Source organism: Schistocerca americana, chromosome 6, assembly GCF_021461395.2.
Source record: "Schistocerca americana isolate TAMUIC-IGC-003095 chromosome 6, iqSchAmer2.1, whole genome shotgun sequence".
Lineage (NCBI taxonomy): Eukaryota > Metazoa > Arthropoda > Insecta > Orthoptera > Acrididae > Schistocerca > Schistocerca americana.
This window is the reverse complement of record NC_060124.1, coordinates 535,836,652-535,856,516: the sequence shown is the minus strand read 5'-3', so window position 1 is coordinate 535,856,516 and position 19,865 is coordinate 535,836,652. Positions and strand designations below refer to the sequence as shown.

Below are 19,865 nucleotides of genomic sequence, written 5' to 3'. Positions count from 1 at the left end.
AAACGTATATATACCGGATACATCTGAGGATGAGTCTTGGTAGTTCAAAAATTGATCATGACACTATAGAAAGAAATTGAAGACTATTTATGCAGTCAGAAACAAATTTAGTCCTAATCTCAACTTATTGTATAATAGCGTTCCTATGTTCCATCACAAAGGGAAGGTTTTGTGAAGTGTCCATTCAGCAGAATCAAGCAGTAAGAATCTTGTGTGAAGTAAATAAATGTGCAATTTGAAGAAGCCCTTTTTAAGAATCTTCCAAATACATTCCTCCATAATGGTTTTTGATGCTGGCAATAATAATCACTTTCACCTGAACTGTGATGTATGTAACCACAATACAAGACACAAAAATAAATTTTAAGTAGACTTTGCCAGCTTGTCTAGGGTTCAGAATAGATTTGTGCTCTGGTGGGAAGATATGCCACAAGCTTTTAATATAAAGCAAGAACTGGAAAGCCCAAGTAATTCAAAATAAAATGTCTAGATTCAAGGGTTTAAAAGTTCTTTTACCTGCATGGCAAGTGGAAGTGTTCACCATAGAGCACTGTGACAAGCAGTAATGTACTGTATGTAAATGGGTTGTAGGCACATTTCAACTTACATATGACTGATTTTTCTGAAACAGAGTTGAGGGAGTTCATTTCTGCAGACAGTTTGGCTTTGGCCACTCAGCAGAGAAGTCTTGAAGCTGATGAAGAGATACTATCTGCAGATATAAGTACAGTGCATGAATACTTTAAAAAGTTGAGATTAACACCAAACCCAAAATATCTTAACACTAGAATAGTCAGTGCAAAACTAGATCACCTTTAATACTTTTAATGATCAAGTCCTCCACCACCAAGACTTCCAAAAAATCTAGAAATACTCTGGATAGAACCTTATCCTACAAGAAACACACAGAAAACACTGCAGCAAAGCTGAGATTGTACAATAACGTCATACAGAAGCAGAATGGCACCTCATGGGGTGCAAGATCTATTACATATGATGTTCTTCCTTAGGACTCATCTACCCTGTTGCTGAATACTGCGGTCTAATGTGGCTTAATAGTACAGTTGAGGAGGCAGCAACTTTTTTCCAAAGTAACACTTTTTTTTAACTGACTTACTAAAATTTGACTGGCACACATGTGAATAGCTTTAAGTAGTATAGTGACAGTTTATTGATAATGTGGTACACGGATTAAATTTTTGTGATTTCTTGAGTGACATATTTGATTCATTCCACATCTCTGAACATTTTCTTTCGTCAAATGGAGTGCAGAATGCTATAGGCAGAATGAATTGATGGATAAATAAATTGCATGTTAAGCAGTCTGTGGGATATTTAAACCAAAACTGTATTTATACTGGTTTTATTTTTCTGTCCTTTCCATCTTTGTGTGAAAGAAGATGGTAACTAATCTGTAAATTATGATGAAGCACGTTACTGAAATATATGTGTAATATTTGCCAATTATTTCCACAGATACCAACGTGAGTTTGGATTTACAATTGCTGGTAGAGCTATTGTTGTGGATGACATAAGAGTGAGAGGTATTGGGAAGTCCATGATAGATATAGATCATAAAGTGGAAACAGCTACTGAGCCTCCAGTTCCAGACAAGGTAACATTACACAACATTATTTTGAGACGTAATTCAACTCAGTTTTATAGAAAGATACAAATAATATGATATTGTGTAACATATAAAAAGAAGTACAGGGTAATGGAAAGTAAGAAGAGACTAATTTAGAGGTAGAAAAAATTCAAGTGTGAGTGGTGGAAGACAGAGCAGACTTAACAGAAGTGTAAGGGTAGAATTTACACCATTGAAGAAGAAGAAAAAGAAGCTCATAAAAAGGAGAGGATGATCTGCAGATAAGTGTTGCACATAATTTAATTTAATCACAGAGGAGTGTGTGCATGTCAGTATTTTTTGACAAGTAAGTGCTCTGCGGTGGTGGCATGGTAGGTCCAACTAATGAAACCTATCCATACCTTTGGTTGTGCCTAGGTACCTTCGCACTGTGGGCCACCCTGCAGACGAGTTCACAGGCTTTGCACCACCCGTACCTGCTTGGCTTTGCAGGAAGCACATTCTCTCTCCACTACACAAATAATTAAGGGATATTGAGTACATACATCTGGAAAAGATTTGTTGTAGCAGAAAAATAAGGACAGAACTATGATTTAACAAAGAGCAGAATTTAATTGGAAGCACTGTGGCCTCCTAAAAGAGTACGTGACACAAAAAACACTCCAAAATAATGCCAAGTGTGTGCATTTCCACACACACTCCTAATACCTCTGATAAGACATTATAAAACAGTTTATTGTATTGCAGCAACTCGTAAACCAAAGGTACTGTTCACATTAAACTGCTTTCTACTGTATCACTCGTACACATTTACTACATCCAGAACAATTTTCCATTGGCTATAAACTACTGTCAACTGTTACTCACATATCAATAGTGTGAACCAGAATACTTTCAGGGAGGCTGCACTGCTCAGAAGCATGTTACCATCAACAATTTAAAACTTTTGATAAGGCAGCACAGGTGTGAAGTGATAGCACATTGAAGAATAGCTTTAGAAGTATGCATCCATCTTTGATACCAGTGGAAGCTGGATTGTGGCAATTGTATATGAGCTGCCTTTGGCAAAATAGATGACATCAAATTACAGTATATCATGTTAATAATGCCGCTTCTGTGGAGCTACTGACAGCATAAGATCTATCAGCAACAATGGCTTCTGGTTAGATCTCACTCACTGACAATTCTGGAAGATACTCCAGTGCAACACCTTCTTCTTCGTAACACCTTCTTCCCTAAAAAGATGATGGCATCCCTATTTATCACTTCAGTTAAGTTGTATCTGATTGATTGCTAATTAAACTTTGTCTAACACATGTCTTTGAAACTTAACACAGATGTTGCAAGCAGATAGGCATTACTCTTATTGACCTGGTCAACAGCCATGCTCATTAGCATGCTGCTTCTGGAATTCGGGGAGCTGCCCCAGCCACAGATTGAATTTGTTGAACAGATTGATGATGAGGTCTAGTGTGCCGACCTGCCTGGATGTGGTTCTAGACAGTTTCCCACATCTAACTTCTGGGCTGGTACCTGTGTACTGCCCCTGTTACATGATTCGCGAACAGTTCATAAACATTTTCACACTTTCACGTGGGATAACACTAGTTGCAGACAGGTGGGGTGCACAGATCCATCCTGGGGAGGAAGACAGCAAGAATGTCTGGCCATCCTCTGTGATTAATATTGCCAAAATTAACTTGCTGACCCTTTGAAGATACAGGATAAGGCAGAGGAACATAACATTCATCTCATTCTCCATATCATAATAGCACACTCGAAATGTATAAATACCGTGTGTCTTCCCCATGTTTGCCTAAGATGGGACCATTGATTAAGGCTGTTTGATAGTGTGGAGCCATATGTGATACACAGAATGACTGATGATAACAGTGGGAAGAGCGAGGGGCTACCTGGCCCATGGGTGTAGTGTGAGGTGGCAAACAAAGAGTGTGGTCAACTGGCTGTCTTCAATTTACAATGCTGCTATCTATATTTACATCTACATCTACACGATTACTCTGCTATTCACAATAAAGTGCCTGGCAGAGGCATGTTCTATCACTGATAGAATGAGCTTTGGTTCGCTGTGCACTGCGTAATACATTAGACAATGCTGCTGCAGGACACTACTTCTAGTAGTGAGCACTCCTGCTCCCAGTGCTCATGACTCACAGAGTGAAAGCAAAATCTTGCTGCTTCATAGAGTACAAGTTGAATGGTCCTGGGCTAAATTGACAGTTCCATCCTTTTAACCAAGGACTGTGCTTACAGATAAACTATGCCATTACATAAGTTCACCAGATGCATAAATACATCAATGTTCTAGAAGCTTTGAGACTCAGAAGCTGAATTGTATCCAAATGTCAAATCAAACATTTTTCAGCCATCTAAATTTTCAAATTGTTATTTTATTTGGCTTTCAGTTTCGGCAATATGTTACGCCATCTTCAAGCACCCGAACCAACGTGTGGGAAGATTCCCATCTTTGGTCCAATTGAATTAGGGGCCAGCATTCAAAGACCGGTATCCATGGATTTTTGAGACAGTGATTCCTTCAAACATCATCTGAAGATGGCGTAATGTATTGCCAAAACTGGTAGCCCAATAAAATAACAATTTGGAAATTTAGACCACTGAAAGGTGTTCGATTTGACATTCTGTACTGAACATCTGAGGTCCCACAACCAACTGTGAAAAGATGGACATTCAGAGACTTGAACTGTATCCAACACCATGCCATTCATGGCAAGCAGAGCTTTCCCTTGCTTCATCAGTCAGTTACCTTATCCTGCACAGCTCTCCGGCAAGTAATGCAGTAATGTCAGACATGTTGTGCATCAGTGCTTTGGTCCCTAGTGCATTCTTCAGTGCTTAATTTAATAGCAATGTAGTTAGTGACAACAATAAGATACACATACATTATTCAACACAAATTATCAATACATAACAGAACTGTTTAATAATGTAGCTGTATAAATCAGATGATTATAGAACAAGTTACATAAAGACATAATAAATGAAATAGACCAGGGACTCTAACTCTATATCATGGTAATATATGATGAAAGTAAGTCACTTGTTACAATAATTCACTTGTTTAAATGTACACCTGTGTACCCATATGACTGTTAAAGGATTGTGCATATTGTCTGTGTAAATCAGTGGTCCATGCCTATTAATTTTTAAAGAGAGTTCTGTGTTACTTACGGTATAGATACTGCTTTGTGAAAGATGATGAACTACGTGATTCCTTTCAATCATACTAATTTGGTTTTTAGTGGAAGGGCAGGGATATTTGAATTGCTTTTCATAGAGATGTGAATCAGAAGATTAGTGAGAGGTGTAGGGATAACTTAGGGCTTAAGCAGAATGCCACTGGCATTGTCTTAGGAAATACTATATGATTTACGTAGCATTTGGATGGAATTCCATGAAGCAGATACATTTTCAGATAATGGCTTTGGAAGCTCATAGATTTGAAGGAGAAACTGGTTGATCATTTCCAAATCAGAATAGAATTTTGTAGTGAAGATGACATTTTGATGAGCTATTTTTCGTGGCCTCTGAAAAGGTGAAAATATTTGCTAGGAATATATTTCTATACAAAGTTGTCAATGTAATTTGCACACAAGAGGACACATATATATCCATGGAGCAAGCCATGTGAAATATTCAGAATTAAGCAAAGGAAACATGGAAGCCAGTTATTCATACAAATTTTATTCATTTCTGTACTGACTGGATTGAATATTGTCATAGTTTTTCTAGCACACAATAAAACAGTAACAGTTGTTCTTTTTTAATGCAGTTTTCTCTATTTTAGGTAACAAAAGTCTATTTTGAGGGTGGCTACAGAGAGACATCAGTATATTTACTGAGTGATCTGAAAGCTGGACACACTATAGCAGGGCCTGCTATCATCATGGACAACCTCAGCACCATTCTGGTAGAACCTGACTGCACTGCTCTCATAACATCAGGTGGAGACGTTAAGATAACAATTGGCTCAGGAGAACTGAAGAAGATTGGCACTGAACTAGATTCAATCCAACTCAGCATATTCTCACACAGATTCATGAGTATTGCTGAACAAATGGGAAGGTTTGTAGAGAATATAAATTGGACAACTTTTTGATCATGGTTTTATAGGAGTTAAAAGTTTTGATCGAAGCACTTACATTATTTAGCTTTCAACATGTATGAAATGAAACTTTGAGTATTGATTTGTAAGATGATACAGTTGTTACAATCCAATATGAAAACTGTTGGTAGCAGTAATTTTTAGTTTATTCGTCACAGCTGGGGTTTGATTTCATTCTGACATCTTGGGAAACGCACTAATTGGACAAAGATTTCTGCGACAAAGGCTGGATTGTTGTGAAAGATGTGCACAATATTTCGAAAACAGAGTTGAGTTGTTCATGTTAGGTGATCTTGTGAAATTGATGGCAGGAGGCCCAGGAGCACTCATGTTTCACATGTGTCCACCTCATATGTCTTCTATGGGCTGCAGTGGGAAGCCAGTTGTCTGGCACTGGGTTGGTAGTGCAACTGTTACCCCTCTGTCCAGTGCCACAGTTATTTTTAACTTCCCACCTTGTTTATACTAATGAAACTAATCAATGTTTAAAAATGCAGTAAAATTAGATGCATAAAAAATGTGCTTGCCAGTTGGATATGGAAACATGCTAACTTTCTGAGCCATTGGCTCCTTCTACTGGCAGATTAGTTGAAGGGAAAGAAAGAGGGGTGACGGAGAAGACTGGTGAAGTTTATGAAATGGGGAAGGTTATGGCAAAGTTACTCAGAACCCTGTCAGGGGAGACTTACTGTACAGTATGAGAAGGAAAGATTGACTGTTGGTGCCTGCACTGGACTATGTTTCTAAATCTGAGAACTTAATGTTGGAAAATAGGGTAATAAGCAAAACAGAGATTAAAAAAAAAACCATCATGCAAGAGTCAATAAGAGTGGCAAGCTAAGATCATTATACATGGTAGACAGGTGAAGGGGGTGGGAGGTCGAAAATATAGTGTTGAAAAGTAAAAGATATAGAAAAATAAAAGGGGACTGTTGAAAAGGAATAGGCATTGGGAAAAAAACTGCTGAGACCATAGAAATTAACATAAATTTATGCCAAGAGGGTGGTGAGAACCAAGCATTTGTTGTAATGCCAGTCCCACCAGCAGAGTTCTGAGAGACTGGTGTCAGGAGGGAGATCCCATATGGCACGTGTGATGAAATGGACACTGAGGCCTTGTCTGTCATGATACACACTCTAAGCCCGTTCGTCCTACCTAATAACTTATTTGTAGTCATACAAATATAGAAGGGTGAACAGTGTTCATATAACAGCTGGTACATGATGTGTCATTTCACAGGTAGTTCTCTCATTGGCAGTATATGTTTAGCCTTTTACAGGGCTGGTGTAGGTTGTGGTGGGGGGGAGCATCAGACAAGTCTTAAGGCCTTCATAAACAGTCGGACTTGTTGGCCAAGTTAACTCCTATCAGGCCATGGATTTATTGCACGAGCTTGTACATGAACCAACAAAGTTTGTCAAATTAGCCTGACTTTTGAGGCAGATGCTGTTCACTTATGCTGTATACTGACAGCAGTGGGAATGGCTACAAATGCAAATAAAACATTTCTAACATTGACCCCAGCAGTGTGTTTAAATATTGAGAAGAAAAGGAGATACTGCTCCAGGAAATGGTTTAAGATGAGAGAGAAATATAGTTATGAAACTTGTTAAAGGAAACATTATACTCAGAACCTGCTGGTTGCATCAGCTTTCTCCAAATGGACAGTGAAACTTTCATAACTCGTTTAGAGTTAGAGAGAGAGAGAGAGAGAGAGAGAGAGAGAAAGGAGCAGAAGTATGAGTTACTTTGTCCTTTGATAACAGTTCATTAAAATACCACACAGTGTAAACTACACCGTCCATGGAAGTACAAGAGAACTTTGATTTTTTTAAAATTCTTTTTAATTTTATTGCAGTCCTGCTTGTATGTCGTGCGCAGAATATTGATTTTCATCTTAACTTTTTTCTGTGTAATATATGGCCGGGAAAGATGCAATACCTCTACCATTTTGATAGTGGCCAGTGACATATTGTTTTTTGTCCTTGACTGTAGTTCCCATAGTCTTGGAAACTCATGATACAGTGAGGTAAATTGCAATAAAACTATTTTCTACTAAACAAATGTAGTGAAACATCGACGCAAACGACATCTCCCATCTTGTGAAATTTTCTGTCTAGCAGAATGACTTTTCCATAGCTCTTCCCATTTCCTAAACCTCACTAGTCTTTTTCCTCCATCTCCATCTTCCTCTTCCTTTCTCTTCAATGCTTCTGTCACAAAAAGGAGCCACTGTCTCCAAAAGCTTGCAAGTGTCCTTATCCTTCATATGTTTTTTTCTCCTGCTGCCACTTTTTTAGTAGATTATTTGTTTATCCATTGATCTTTTGAGCTTGACTGATGAAGTCTCAGCTTGACATCTACCATTAATTAAGTAGTGGGACATTATTATATTATTTGCATGAGCCAGGGTTAAATGGGTTTCATGTGATACTAATTTCTGTGAATTATCATATAGCCAAGTTCTGTAAGCTATATGTCAGTTTTAGCATCTTGATTTGGGAGCAGTCAATGGTGTGTTGAGTCATAAACAAAGTTCTGTAAACACTGACATGTCAGGTGTTTGGTGCTGTGCTCTTCCACTACTACCAAAAAATACTTTCAATTTTTGTATGTGGGTGGAATGTGAATTGCTGTCACTACTTCTGTGTAACACACCCAATATTGCGTGAGAGAGTACTAACAGAGGCGATATTGCCAGTTTATGGAAAGAGGTGTGGATTCACAATATCTCTGCCTTCTTCTCATTTGTATCCTGATGATTCACTGGTACAGCTAAAGGCTGGGTAAAATTTTGCTGGCTTGTGTATACCCATTACTGCTGAAGCCTGTTTTTCCTAGTGTGTTAATTATGTTCTCAGTATCAGATGAAATATGGGCTCAATGTACCAATGTGTGGAGAACACCGCTTTTTTAAACTGGATGGTGGTGACAGTGTACAAGTGGTTGTAAGTTTGTACCTAGTGGTAATTAATTTAGGAGAAAAGGTAACAACTCACTGAGTATGTGTTACCCCTACTTCTAAATTATCTATAGTCAGCCAGAACTTTACATACCATATTTGTATCTGATGGTTTACAGTAAACTCTATACCTAGAGTACCATTTGATTTCCTCTTGATCAACACATCTGAAAATGGTAGTTTCTGTTCTGTGGTGAAAGCCATGTCAGAATATATTTAACTCTGAGGCTACAGGAAAGTTAGAGAATAACTAGTTATTTAGGACGGACTATAATTTTTGAAATTTCGTATAAAGATGCTTTTACTATTTTTGACTGGCTTACAATTATATGGAAAGGGTTTGTTCTTAATAACAACACCGTGTAGTTTATAAATGTTATGGTTTTAAATGAAATGAATTTCAAAATAATTTGGCATGGTCAACTAGGCATATGTTTATTTGGTTTTTAATTTTTTTGCGGAACACACACAGTCGTGTAACATAACATTTGTTAGTTTCAGTAAAACAGGTTTTGATTCTGCTTGATCATCTATATTTGTCACTCCGCTAAAACTGTCAGAAAATTTATTGTGAAGAGCATTTTTTTTCTTTCAATTTTGACCAGTTCCTATCATTATAAGAAAATCTTTCTTTAGTCTCAAAATGTTAACTTGTAGAAGAAATAATTTCTTCTCCATAAAAATATTTTTGTGTGAAACAGACACACACACACACACACACACACACACACACACACACACACACACACACACACACACACTGAATGATATTTGCTCATTTATAAGTCGAAAATTAGCTATGCAAATATTCAGTGCCCACAGATCACTTGCTTATTAAAAGAACAGATGCCATAAGGGGGAAAAAAATGTCCTGTCTCTCCAAGCCTGTTACAAATGTTTTGATTTGACACCACTTTTGTGGCTTGCATGCCAGTGTACTGGATTATTTATTTCAGAAGCTTCTCACTTGGCCTCACGAAGCTTTACTTTTATAGAAAATGTATGTGTATTAGCAAAGTCCACTGAAATTTAGTGTCCTGTTATTCTGTCACTGAACAATAAAGGTTTACTAAAATGAAAGTCTTTAGTTTAAACTTAAAACCTAAGACCTTTCATTCAGTGGTCTCATTTCAGTTAAAACGTTATGTAGAAGTTCATGTTGTAGCATAATGCTTAAATGTATATGTATTGGTTGATGAAGAGCAAATTAGTTATCAGTCATACTTAATGAATTAAATCTTTTGCATCATTCACTCAACAAGAAAAAGGATTTGCACTTTATCTCCAGTAGTTAGAGAATAATAATAATTATCTTACCACATCAGGAGCCAAGCCACCTGTGAAAGCACCCCTGTCATTTACCAGCTATGCTGCAATCATTGTACAGCTTTTCATATTGGTACGACTACCAACCAGCTGTCCTCCAGGATGAATGACCACCAGTGTGTAACATGCAGTGTCTTTTAGTTACATATTATTCATATGTACACTAAATTCTTAGCTATGGCATTCTTTTTTGGGAAACAAATGCACAAAATATGAACACAATTTTCAAACTCCAGAAAAGAGCTATAAGAATAATAACCAAAAATACTAGTTGAGTTCATTGTAGAGATCTGTTCAAAACACTGGGGATTTTAACTGCTCCATGTGAATACATTTACCAGTCAGTTGTACACATCAAAAATAACATTGGTAATTACTACACAAACATTTCTGTTCATGACCTTGCAACAAGAGATAGACTCAACTTACATTTACCAAGACAAAATAAACATAAAACTCAAAACAGCATTTTCTACCAAGGAATAAAACTGTACAATAAATAACCAAAAGAGATTATAGAAATTTCAAAAATACACTTATTTAAAAAGACAGCTAAAAAGTACTTGTTATGCAGTACATTTTATACATTGAAGGATTACTTAGATAAAACAGAGTAGGTGTTTGTTCAAAAATGCTATATAAATAATAATAATAATAATGATTATTATTATTATTATTATTATTATTATTATAATTATAAAACATCCAACATTCAGCGTAACACATTCACTTTGTTTTTTCCCCTTCTTTTTTCCTTTCAAGAAATACTTACCCCCAAGCTATGCATAGCACAATACTAACACCTCTTCCTCTTTCTGAGCTCAACATCTCACTCATTATGGAGAGATGTTGACTCAGTTTTTCACTATAGCAAATGAAATGAGAAGTTGTGGTACGTGCACGCGCTTTGTGTGTGTGTGTGTGTGTGTGTGTGTGTGTGTGTGTGTGTGTGTGTGTGTGGTGACTGATAGTGACACATGAGTGAACAGTGTGGCATTACATTATTTGATGAGTTATTTGTAAAAAAAGTATTGTATACCAGGAGTAAATCTAATGATTGTCTCTAACTAGAAGTCTGTAAATATGTCTGTATCCGAATTAGCTTATTTTAAATTGATCTAAACTTGTAAATATGTCTGCTTGTGTCTGTATATGTGTGGATGGATATGTGTGTGTGTGCGAGTGTATACCCGTCCTTCTTCCCCCCTAAGGTAAGTCTTTCCGCTCCCGGGATTGGAATGACTCCTTACCCTCTCCCTTAAAACCCACATCCTTTCGTCTTTCCCTCTCCTTCCCTCTTTCCTGATGAGGCAACAGTTTGTTGCGAAAGCTTGAATTTTGTGTGTATGTTTGTGTTTGTTTGTGTGTCTGTCGACCTGCCAGCACTTTCATTTGGTAAGTCACATCATCTTTGTTTTTAGATATAAACTTGTAAATACTTTGACATGTCCTATATCCTTGTAAAAAGAAATCTACAGGTGAATAAAGCTGCTACTACTACTACTACTACTACTACTACTACCACCACCACCTCTGCCAATGCATCTGCACATCTTTCCCTGCTCCTCTCCATTTTTGCTCCTTTTTTTCCCCACTTTCTAGCCCCACAACCTCTTGATGCTGCACTTGTTGGCATTCTAGTATCTGCACACTCCACCAGACAGTGTTCATCTCTCTCCCCACCTGTACACTACTCTCTCTTCCCCTTTCCTGCTACCTCCAGATTGCTGCTTGCATCCCACAGGATAGTTGCATTCCAGCCGGAGATGCTGGAGTTTGCAGTTGCATGCATGAGGTGTGCTTGCTTGTGTGTATGGATGGTGAGTGTTTCTTTTTTGCTGATGGAGGCTGTGACTAAGAGCTTTATGTAAGTGTCCTCTAATTTTGCCTGTCTGTAACTTAACGTGTCTTTTTACAATAAGTAGCTATCTGCCTTTTGGGTCATTGCATGTCAAGGTTGACAAGGGGTCCCCACTCGACCATCTCCAAATCTAATAACATTTGGTGTGAAGGTTCTATATGGTCTGTGATGGTTATAAACCAAATTTCAGTTTGGCACATTCAGTGGTTGAATTTTTAGGGGCTTTTAAAGAGAGCCTACTTATCTTCGCATCACATATGAAGGTGCAAATGTGCCAAGTTTGCTAGGCCTTCTTAAAAGTTCTTGCAAACATTTGGTCGTCTGCTTTAATATGCATAGACAACTCTGTATGCTGAGTGACACCATGGCAAAAATTTGGGATTTAGCCACACCTAAATGTAGATACAAGCCTGTAAAGCGACTAAAAAAATCGTTGCACTATTCTGAGAGCCAAGGTTTGACCGACCACTGCTACTTTTCATATGAACCAATCACTCCAAAAACTTTAGAGGGTTATTCCTGCCTAAGATGTATGTATGTACCAAATTTAATTAACATTGGATGCCTAAATGAAAAGATATGCATCTGAAATTTTGGCCAAAATTTTTATGTGCAAATTTTAGGGTATTTTTTGGGGGCAATATTTCAACTCTGTCTTGTTCAATCATTTTTTTTGTTGCCTCATCTGGAAAGAGCATGCTTTAAGTTTTCAAAGCCATATTGTTTAATTTCTGGATCTTGCATATTGATGAGTAGTAATATGTTTCAAAAATTATTATCTTTGCACTTCGAGAAGACTGAAAAGTGAAATATTTGGCTCATTAAGTACCACAATTAATTTTTTTATTTGAGTATATAAATCAATTGTAAACATTAATTGAAGATATGCCCTAAAACAAGTATAATACACAACATGGCAAATTTGCAGAACAAAAACACAAAAAAATCTGTTCCGTTTTGTTTATTAAATAGTTCTAAAATTTTGTCAAGGACATATTGAGGAAGACTGTATTGCCTTCCTGATGATGATGTTGATGATGCTGCTAAACTTATGGCAATATTTTGCTCAGGAATCCAGCAGGTGTCTTTAGCATTTGGCCAGTGGAAGGAACGAACAGAACCATGTGGGTGCATAAAGCTGATAAGGACATCTTGTTGTTCATGAGAAGCTTCACACACATTTCCAACCCACCAAAAATCGTCATATATGCATTACTATCCTGGTTGTAAACTTGCAATTGAGATTGCTGGAATTTCTTCATCTGCTTTGGAGGCATTAACTGTGAATGCTGTAGCATCATTGGAAAATCTGCATAATCTGAGCTGATTACAGTCAATTGTCTTAAATTGATGTTTTTCTCTTGTTCCAAATATTGTATGTCCAGTGGCAAACCTTGTTTCTTGATCAGGCTGATTTTTTTTTTTTTTTTTAAAAAATCACCTTTTAATATCTAAAAAAACCTTTATGCTTGGAATACCGTCATCACAAAATTTGAACAAATCATATTGAGTCAGTCTTTGGTTACCTAAGGGTCTCTGCAGACTAACATGGGCTGCTAGTCTTTTTACTGTCCCCCCCATGCCATCACAAGGCAATTTACCGTGGCTTGTTCCAAAAAAATTCCATTCGACAGTGACGCCAAAACCCTTTTCGTGCAGACATAAATTGATGAAATTTTTGAAATTCTTATATTGAGCTGCTGAACATCACTAAAGAAATAAATGTTCTTAATGTTTTCAATCTTTGTCTTTAAGTACACCATTAACTTTATTTGAAAAGCATAGACAGCAGACCGAGCGAGGTGACGCAGTGGTTAGCACACTGGACTGGCATTCGGGAGGACGACGGTTCAATCCCGTCTCCAGCCATCCTGATTTAGGTTTTCCGTGATTTCCCTAAATTGTTTCAGGCAAATGCCAGGATGGTTCCTTTGAAAGGGCATGGCCAATTTCCTTCCCAATCCTTCCCTAACCCGAGCTAGCACTCCGTCTCTAGTGACCTCGTTGTCGACGGGACGTTAAACACTAACCACCACCACCACCATAGACAGCAATGGTACCATGACTGAGACAGTTGATGATCATACAGATGCTAATACTCTGACATTCCTTGCCAGCAAAATAGATAACAAATGGATGTAATGTGGCCTGACTATTCTCCCAGTGAAATCCTTGCACAGCACCTTGAACGACAAATGAATAATTCTCAGCAAAATCTGTCAGTATAATTAACTCATTTTCTGCGAGACTTCTTTTAATCAGCTTAAGGTATTTTGTCACAAAGTGATGGCTTCTTAAACAGGTAATTTTCAAATTCAGTGCCTCCATGAAATCTTCAGCAGTTCTCTGACATGTCTCCAATGTGTGTCTGTTGGTATGGTCCCACTGCTTATATTACATTGTTTCTTCAGGGTCATAGTCTTTAAAAGTGTCTTCGAGAAAAGCCTCTAGTTGTATTTTTCCTTGATATTCCTCAGAATGTTGCAGCATACACTCTTTTGATTCCAATTGCATACAATTTTATTCCCTCTCAGAACATTGTAGTCATCTTGGATGGATGTTTCTGAAGCCAACATTATTTCGACATTTTGATGAAATGCACATAAACAAACTGAATGTGATCCAGAAGTACCAACTGTAGTACACCTTTTCAGCCTGAGCTTACAAAATTTTGAGAAGCTCAGTTGATTTCCACATTGCTTACAAGAAGCAATGAACATTTTTTTCAGGTTTTAAAGGAGCAGGTGTTTCTGCTTGTGAATCTTTTCCCCATTTATTTTTACTGCAACGCAGTCGTTGTAGCCTGGGCACAAACAAGGAAACCACACTCTCAAAAAAAAAAAAAAAAAAAAAAAAAAAAAAAGAAGTGAGGACATTTTGTTTTACTTAATCATTGCGCTTTTTCACTTTTTGGTTTGCAGGTGTTGTCAAAATACCACCTTGCATCTTTAGTTTCCTAGACGACTTCTCCATTTTAGTCGAAACAGCAAATTCATTAGCCGTTTTTCCTATAGTCCAGCTATTTGGGGCCAGGATCAAATTTTGAACTTTCTTGAAGCCCGAAGCTTAATCTTAAGTTCGTCAATTAAGATGTCCATATCCTTACATTTTTGACGCTCTTCTTTTTGTATTTGAGCAGTATCTACTTGGCTCACCTTAGTAATGCTGTCTTGGGCTTTCAGAACTGTGCACTTTATGTATCCCTTTTTGCTGATCCATTGAAGCTTTAATGCTGACTCTCCAAGTGATGATAATGAAGTATTAACAGTAAATCAAGCATCATCATCATCATCAGTGTCTTCAGTGGATGGTGATTCTTGCTTGTCCTGGTGGGATGGTTCTTTTTGGGCGACTTGATGTCTATATTTGGTACAAATATGATGACCAGGTTTAAAAACTTCATTAGCCAGTAATTTAACCTGTCAGACACTGCAATGGTTACTGCCCTTAAAGACTTCTTGGTTACATGTTGGGCTGCAGCTAGTCTTCTGCAGGAATTGAAATTTTATCATCGACAAGACATTATGGTATGAACAAATTTGAGCACCTTCAGTAAAATCAAGCCAAGACCTACATCACAGAAGCTCCTTGTCCATTGGTGATATTTCCTTAACTGATTGTAATTGACTTTCATCATAATAGAATGGTGATGACATATGACAATCAGCTTCATCTGATCTACCAAAGTAGCTGGGCGAAAGGATCTCTTGGTTTATTTTATTCAATAGTTTATTAAACTGTAACAAGCAATTTTGAAAGATCATGAATAACTGTCTTTGAACCATAGAAGTATCAGTCTTTTGTATATAAAATGTACAAATTAGGCCATCAAAACATATTTTTTTAATACTTAGCTTGAACTACAACAATGATTATTGATTATTCAAACACTCAATACTCAACACTAAGAGTGTACAATGTCAACACCAAAGACTACACAATACAGAAGACTGACACAGTGAAAATTGTCAATAATGAAAGCACAGTTGAAAGTAGTGATTCAGCAATGTATCATGGCAGTGAGGATAGAGCCTTAACAAACTATTGCTGCTTTATAATGTCGGTGGAAACTGAGTTACAATGCATATATGCTCCACTATGCATTGTAGGATTAAAACATTGTAAAGCGACATAGCATTCCATTATGATCTTCTAGATTTTATAATCTTAAGAGCATTTTCTGTGGGTTTTTTTTTTTATATTGATAGTCTATGCTGTAAAATTATGTAAAAACACTTCTTGTAAGCATAGTTACATTCCCTCAACTACAGGCAAATCTTATACTATTAAGACACTACAGTTACACATTTTTTGATTTACAGCTTCAAACTGTATTAAATTTTTGTATTTATTGATAATCCATTTACCCTACTTTTGATAGGTATTCTTACCAATCAGTATGGAAGTTCCAGAAATTAAACAATATAGCTTTGAAAGCTGAAAGCATGCTCTCTCCAGATGTGGCAAGAAAAAAAGGATTTCACAAGACACAGTTGAGATACTACCTCCCCAAAAATTTGCACATAGAAAATTTTGGAAAATTTTGCAAATGCATATCTTTCCATTTAGGCATCCAATGTTAATTAAATCTGATTCATATACTGACATCATAGGTAAGAGTAACCATATGAAGTTTTGATGTGATTGGTTCATATGAAAATTAACAGTGGTCGGTCAAACCTTGGCTCACAAATGAACAAATGTGTGCTAGAACTTTTAAAAAATGCCTTGCAAACTTGATACATTTGCACCTTCCTACGTGATGTGAAGGTGAGTAGCCTCTCTTTAAAAGCCCCTAAAAATTCAACCACTGAAGATACTCTACTGAAATTTGGTATACAACCATCAAAGACCATATAGAACCTTAACACAAAATTTCATTTGAGTTGGTACAGTGGGCACACTTTTTAATATTGGGCCCTTTGATGTGGAGTGACCCTTTTCCTACATTGCTGATATTCTTACCTGGCGTTTCCATTGTTTGATAATTATTCTCCTTTATTGTGGCCACAAGCTTTGAGATCTTAGATAAATCATGTCAAATTAGTATGCTGCTTATTACATTATGTGTAACTATGAATTTATTTTTAATCCTAACACTATTTGTTCGGCAATTTTCAGAATCTTACAGAGAACCTCTATCTCTACCAACATTAAGGAGAGGCTGGACTTCTCCTGTGCCCTTTTTGGACCAGATGGTGGCCTTGTATCAAATGCGCCTCACATCCCTGTCCATTTGGGGGCCATGCAAGAGACTGTGCAGTATCAGGTACAATTTTCTCACATTACGTAAATGGATATTCAGCTGGAAGATGGAAGAAAGTTATAACAATTGTTAAATTAAATCTATTTTCATAGTAAATTTATCTCATTAAAAATGTATATCTGTTAAAATATTTCAGATGCGTGTACTAGGAGATAATATCCATGAAGGTGATGTCATACTCTCAAATCATCCATCAGCTGGTGGATCTCATCTTCCAGACTTAACTGTCATCACACCTGTATTCTACAGGTAACTAACGTTATTGTATTTCATACTGTGGTTGTTGTTAATCTTTTCGCTATCTACCAGTTGTGTGAGAATTGTGTGATTGTCATGTTTGTATTCACATGAGACAAAGATAAAATTACGGGACAGAATTTCTGCCCAGTACTTACCTCCAGGAGGCAAAATACTTAATTCTGCCAACCGACACTCGCAAAAGTAAAGAAACTACCTTAACTTTCAGCACTATTAGTTTCTTCCTTAGGGAAGAAAGAGGAAGTAATTGGGCTGGGTTAAAAAGCAAGGGAAATCCATTCAGATCCCAGGATGAGAGGCACCCTACTATTGTGAGGATGAGGCAAGACTGATGAAGGGAGACAAAAGCTCAAATACTATTATACATGTCTATTGGCAGTACTAATTGCTTCTGTTTGTCTGTTAAGAATTCTTCATAATACCACAGTTAAGTTGTATCCTTCAGAGTTGAATTTCTAGTTTTTCACCTTATTTCTTTTATTCTTATCATGTCTGTATAGTTATAACAATTTGTTGCTGTTGCGTTGCTTGTATTCTTCAGTAACAATATTTCCTGTGTGATGTGAAGTAAATTTGAAACCTCATGGCAGATTAAAACTTTGTGATGGATCAGTATTCGAATGTTGAATCCTTGCCTTTTGCAGTCACATGCTCCATCAACTGAGCAAGTCAGTCTACTTTAAGGCAAGTGTCTCAGGATCAGGTCCTGTTCCAGCACATAATTTTAATCTGACAGGAAGTTTCAGACTAGTGCACACTTCGCTGCAGAGTTAAAATTCATTCTTAAGTAAATTTGTTTTTGAAAGCCTTAAAAATAAATCCACCTGTTTCTTCATTTCAAGGAGATGGAATGGCAGGCCAGTACTTATCTTCAGGGTGTGAAATCAAAATAGCCCTTACCAATAGACATGTACTTGGACCTCATGGTAAAAGGGATCGATGTGTTGTGAGGACAAGTGGAGATGAAATGAATAGGGAGGCATCAGGGAGAATAGGAAGTTCAAAATAGTGCATTAGTAAGCACTGTGCCAGTTTGTCAAGAGATAATAGAAGAGATCAAACAGTGGAAACTCTGGGTAGGAATACCAACAATGTAGGAAAAGACACATTGCTACCGTAAAGAAGATAGGAACAGTAAATGATACTTACACATACCTTTCGGCCACAACCTCCCTCAGCAAAAGAGAAACACACATCATTCACACACAGAAGCAAGCACACCTCACACACACGACTGACATCTACAGATCTCGGGCCGGAATGTGGTAGTTGCATTCTGGCTTGAGATGCTGGAGTTGTCAGTCTCATGTGTGTGAGATGTGCCTCCTTGTGTGTGTGAAGGGTGTGTGTCACTAAATGATGAAGGCTGTGGCCAAAAGTTTTATGTAAGTGTCTTTTAATAGTGCCTCTCTGCAGCTTGATGTCTTCTTTATGGTAAGTAGCAATTTGTCTTTTCCTGCAATGTTGATAATAGAAGAGAGGGAGAAGTAAGGAGAAGAGTAATGAGAAGTGGAACATGCAGTAGCATAGCAGTGTTAAGAATTGTAAAGAAAGAATGGGAAGGAACCAGAGAGAGAGAGAGAGAGAGAGAGAGAGAGAGAGAGAGAGAGAATATAATTGAATAAATAGTAAAAATAAATAAATTGTGGGAGGTGGTAGTTTTATGTTAATGGAAGTAAGAGTGTCAAGATGTGAGGATGTTGGAGGGGGCATGTTCCTCTCCTGTCTTTGGAGCTCATGGAAATTATTGCTGGGTGGGAGGACCCAAAAAGTTTACGTAATGCAGCAGGTAGCAAGCACAACTCACACACGCATGATCACTGTCTCTGGCCATTGTGGCCAGACTGCAGTCCACAGTACAGTGACAGTGCTCAGAGACAGTGGTCACGTATGTGTAAGTTGTGACTCAGCATCTCCTCTATATGATATTACTTTTGATGTAGAAACCACACTAACACAGTTTTAGCTGATATATTCAGAACATGTAATAGCCCCATACTCCGATCAATTAAATCAGAATGACTGTGTCATCATAAACCTAATAGTTCAGAAATAAAACAGTTGGGTTTGGAAGACAGCCAAAATCAGATGATAAAATATCCAACTATTGCCAAAAATGACACCTACTTTCCTATTAAAATGTATGGACTTTTTGATAATTGTAATGCAGATCTTTAGGAGCCTAAAATGGTAGAAGTGCGGACTGTTCTCTAGAATTATCTCAGCAGTGGTTCTTGTAATTTAGACAAACAAGTGCATTAACTGTCATGTAAAGGTGTTGCTATTACAATACGTAAATTTCGTGTAGTTGAAAATTGACAATATGGATAGGATAGAGTGCTACTCACCACAGAGAGGGGGCATTGAGTTGCAAGCAGGCACAGTGAAAACAGACACTAGAAATGCTTCCTCTGTGTGGTGAGTAGCAATCCACCCTTCCCATATTATTGTTACTTCTT

General features: G+C 37.3%; 1 protein-coding gene across 2 annotated transcripts in view; it reads left to right on the top strand.

Annotated features, from left to right (window-relative positions):
• Window positions 1–19,865, top strand: part of LOC124619376 (5-oxoprolinase) — a 204,989-nt gene that overhangs the window by 115,091 nt on the left and 70,033 nt on the right. For both annotated transcript variants that reach the window (XM_047145702.1, XM_047145701.1), the window contains exons 10-13: window positions 1,477–1,615; window positions 5,415–5,692; window positions 17,004–17,151; window positions 17,285–17,397. In XM_047145702.1, the coding sequence (XP_047001658.1) occupies window positions 1,477–1,615; window positions 5,415–5,692; window positions 17,004–17,151; window positions 17,285–17,397 (678 nt within the window). The remainder of the gene's footprint in view (window positions 1–1,476; window positions 1,616–5,414; window positions 5,693–17,003; window positions 17,152–17,284; window positions 17,398–19,865) is intronic.